The following is a 3674-nucleotide window of genomic DNA, read 5'->3' on the forward strand; positions in this document are numbered from 1 at the left end:
TCTAGAAACTAGAGGGCGTGAGAATAGTCACGTGATCTCGATGACGCAACATTCCCATTAAAATTCCTTTCGAAGAAGTTCAGAGATACAAGTCCTTTCTTAATTAAAACTAGTTTATTCTTTCTCAATACAACTTCTGCTTAGATACAACTTAGATACATTAAAGGAGGAAATAAACAAATTTTATCGTTACGTGGATTGGGCGATAAATGTCTTTCGCCAAATCATTTAAAAGAATTCGCCAACGAAATAACGAGGTTACAACAATATTATTAAATGTGAATGGGATTAACTATTAATTTAAAATAGAGGGCGCTTGTATATTGGTGTAGTTTATACCAAAACTGACACAAGTGCGAAGTAAATTACACGTGTGTTTGTTCACGTAGGCATATTATTATTATATTGTTATACAACGTTTGTGGAATAGACACACTTAGTCGTATAAGTTGCAGTTATTTTGAATACTGGCTTAGGTAACGTTGACTTTACCACACTTACAGAATTGTGCATTATCACCAGTATTACTTATTAATGTGTTATCATTCATTATTTAAAATTAAACTTTAAATGTTTTATACTCTTTTTTTTTTTAAGTACTAGTACTAGACTAGTGTTCTGGTTCTAATATTTATTTTTGTTAATTTTGATCGTTAATAAATTGGTAGATGTTTAATATTGTTAATATAATTTATAACTAATAGTATCACTATTGCTTAATGAGGTTGAATTCATGAGATATATCATATAGTGTGTACATCATATGTGAAGTTGAAATGTGATATATTCATATTTAGAAAAACTAATTAGTCACGATAATAGTATTAAAAATAAATGTACGAGTTACATAATGAAATGTAAACTAGAATTACAGATATTAAACGAATTATTTTTATTCTCGAATTTTGATATGCAATTGAATGTAACGAGTATGTTACTAGGTGTTTATGAGTATCTGTTAAACTTAAAGAAGACAGAATTATAATATGCCATGTATACATTTGTCTTGTATGGACAACAAGGAACAACCTGGTCCTTCACAACAGTGTGCATACCCAATCCTGAAAAACAAAACAAAGATAGAACTTAAACTCATCTGTTATTTTCTAGGAAATTATTGATTCCTCTTTTAAAATACCATCTTCCATTATTGCTCATGGCAACTTATTCCATATGCTAATCATCATGTTGGAAAAATAAAGCTGTCTTTACTGGAGACTAGCCTGTCTGTTCCAAATCTTAAATTTATGCCATGTTAGAACATAGCAAAAAGAAGTTAAAGACCTTTATCTTATTGATAATCCAGATAAATTGCACATTTCAGTAAGATCTTTTACCTTTATTTTCTAAAGCTAAAATGAGAGAACTGAACTTATCTTTATAAGATAATCCTTCCATCCCTGACTACATGTGTTTATACTTTGTTTATATTGAATAAAGTGAGCTAGACAATATCTAATAACCAATGGTTCTTGGAATTAGTCTTGTTTTACAATGTATTAAAGGAATGCATAATAAACAATTGCTATAAGTGTTTTGAAACATATACATGGTATTTTACAAATAGCTAAGCTGTATTTGGTTGATAATGTTTGTAACAAAATGCAACATAAAAGAATTAAAACATTCATGCAAAACGTAAAGTCTGAAATGTTTTGAATGTGCAACATTTGGTGTTTCTTTTATTTTATTTTATGATTTCATAATTATAAACTTAACATTTTATCATTTAGTGGACCAAAAATGATAAGTATATGAACTTGATAATTTTAATGTTTTTACTCTGTATTCACTACAAAGGATGTGGAAGCCATGGCAGTTAGTTTTGGTAACGGCCAAAAAAGTGACTGTTGTAGCTGCTACCAGAACTTTTCAGTCTAGAAGAACTTTAAAGTAAGTGTTTATGTAGCTAAACAATATTTTTTTAGTATTTTATGCAAAGTTTAAATAATTTTATATACATTTATATAAATTAGCTTTGCAGAATATAGACTAACAGTAACAAAATCTTGTTTTCCAAATTTAATATTAAACTAGCTCTACTTTTCACACTCTTTCTATGGTGAAAAAAACATACTATTATAAGAAGCATATCAAGAATTATTCAGAAAGCAGAAAAGATGTTTTTGGTTTTAAAATCGAGCTTTATAATTAGATCTTAGCACATTAATTTCCTTTTTTTATAACTGCTAAACACACAGTCTCTGAAGTCTCTTTTTTACTTCGTTTTTTGATACTGGTATATTTTATTTCTGAATCAGTTCATTATGAAGCTGTTGTTGCTTAATTTTTCTAGTATATACACACACACATAGAGATAGATATGTTATATTAAAATTATTTTGAATGTGCAAAATAGCAAGTCATGGAAAAACCACAGTTAATATCTAAAATGACAGTAGGACAACATATATCAATCAGAACTGCATTTTGATATTGGCATTTTGTAAATACTGTGATGTCACAAAATATTTATTGCTTTTGGGAAGTATATGTAATAACGATTTTCAACAAAATATTCACATACTCATATTCTAAAGATATGTTCAGATTGGGGATTTAGGATTTTGACAATTGGCACTTAAAGGCATTGGAAAAAAAAAGAATATTGACTAACTTTGGGCACTAAGACCATCCAGAAAAGACATGCAAAAAGTTGTATCCCAGACATGGTAAGCAAAATGTGGTGTCTTGTAACAGATGAGAATCTACAAACACAAAGGTCAGTAGTTATCCATGTATTCCAGGCAGTAGTACACAACATAAACAAGAAGAATATCTGTCTGGAAAAGTGACACAAGCTGCTTCCATTATATATCTGTTCAACTGTTGAAGACATTGAGCAAATGGAGAATTAAACATGTATTCATGCTATTCCATAAAAGAATATATCGGGTAAGTTCTCCTGATGTAGTACCTATGAATTTCTCTGCTATTAGGCTGTTTAAATGAGCACTGGGAAACAGTTGTCCTCATTCAATAGATGGATTATGGAAATCCTGCAGGGAGATGGTGTGCTTTGGACATGATAACAGAGATATTTGCAAATGAAAACATTGCTGTAGGGCTGTTGTCAAGGTGCACAGGAATCAGATAGAGCATTACCAAATATGGCAACATCGATTGTGATGATGTGGTGAGGCTGCAATATCATTTTAACATAACCTATTCATCCACTCTACTTATACATGTTTTCTAAACTGGTAGAATAGTATTTTGTCAGATTATAGCTATTCATGATATCTTAAATTTATAAAGTTAACACTGAGTTTTCAAAGTAATACATTCTTTACATGTTCTGTTGTCACAAATATCCTAATATCAATTCATACTGTTTTTCAGTTTTAAAATATTTACTTATTCCTTAGTATTTTAACCCGATGACTACGTTTTGTACTGTAAATAAGCGCCCTCTAAGAAGAAATGTTTTTTTTTTTAAATTTTTTAAGATATTTCCTTTCACCTCAGCACTGGTTCTGCCATCAATGATTGGTATCTAAAACTTTTTTAGTCTGTTTTCTTTATAAAACTGCATCTGGGCGTGTTAAACCTCAGTTGTAAAACTTTTAGCCAATCCTAGTCAAAAAGTGTCAATTTCAGTACCAATTATTCCAATTGCTGTATCTCCCATTTGACAAATCGTAGGATGATAAGGAAAGCACGTGATGAAACAT

At 29.9% G+C, this 3674-nt stretch overlaps 1 protein-coding gene across 1 annotated transcript in view; it reads left to right on the forward strand.

Annotated features, from left to right (window-relative positions):
- Positions 1-394: 394 nt before the first annotated feature.
- The window catches only part of LOC106469120 (oxygen-dependent coproporphyrinogen-III oxidase-like), a gene marked incomplete at its 3' end in the record, with an annotated part of 29950 nt that continues 26670 nt past the window's right edge, over positions 395-3674 (forward strand). Inside the window, exons 1-2 of the mRNA XM_013929578.2 lie at positions 395-476; positions 1801-1893. Of these exons, the coding sequence (XP_013785032.1) occupies positions 1802-1893 (92 nt within the window). The remainder of the gene's footprint in view (positions 477-1800; positions 1894-3674) is intronic.

The sequence above is a fragment of the Limulus polyphemus genome, unplaced genomic scaffold, assembly GCF_000517525.1.
Source record: "Limulus polyphemus unplaced genomic scaffold, Limulus_polyphemus-2.1.2 Scaffold3316, whole genome shotgun sequence".
NCBI classification, from domain to species: domain Eukaryota; kingdom Metazoa; phylum Arthropoda; class Merostomata; order Xiphosura; family Limulidae; genus Limulus; species Limulus polyphemus.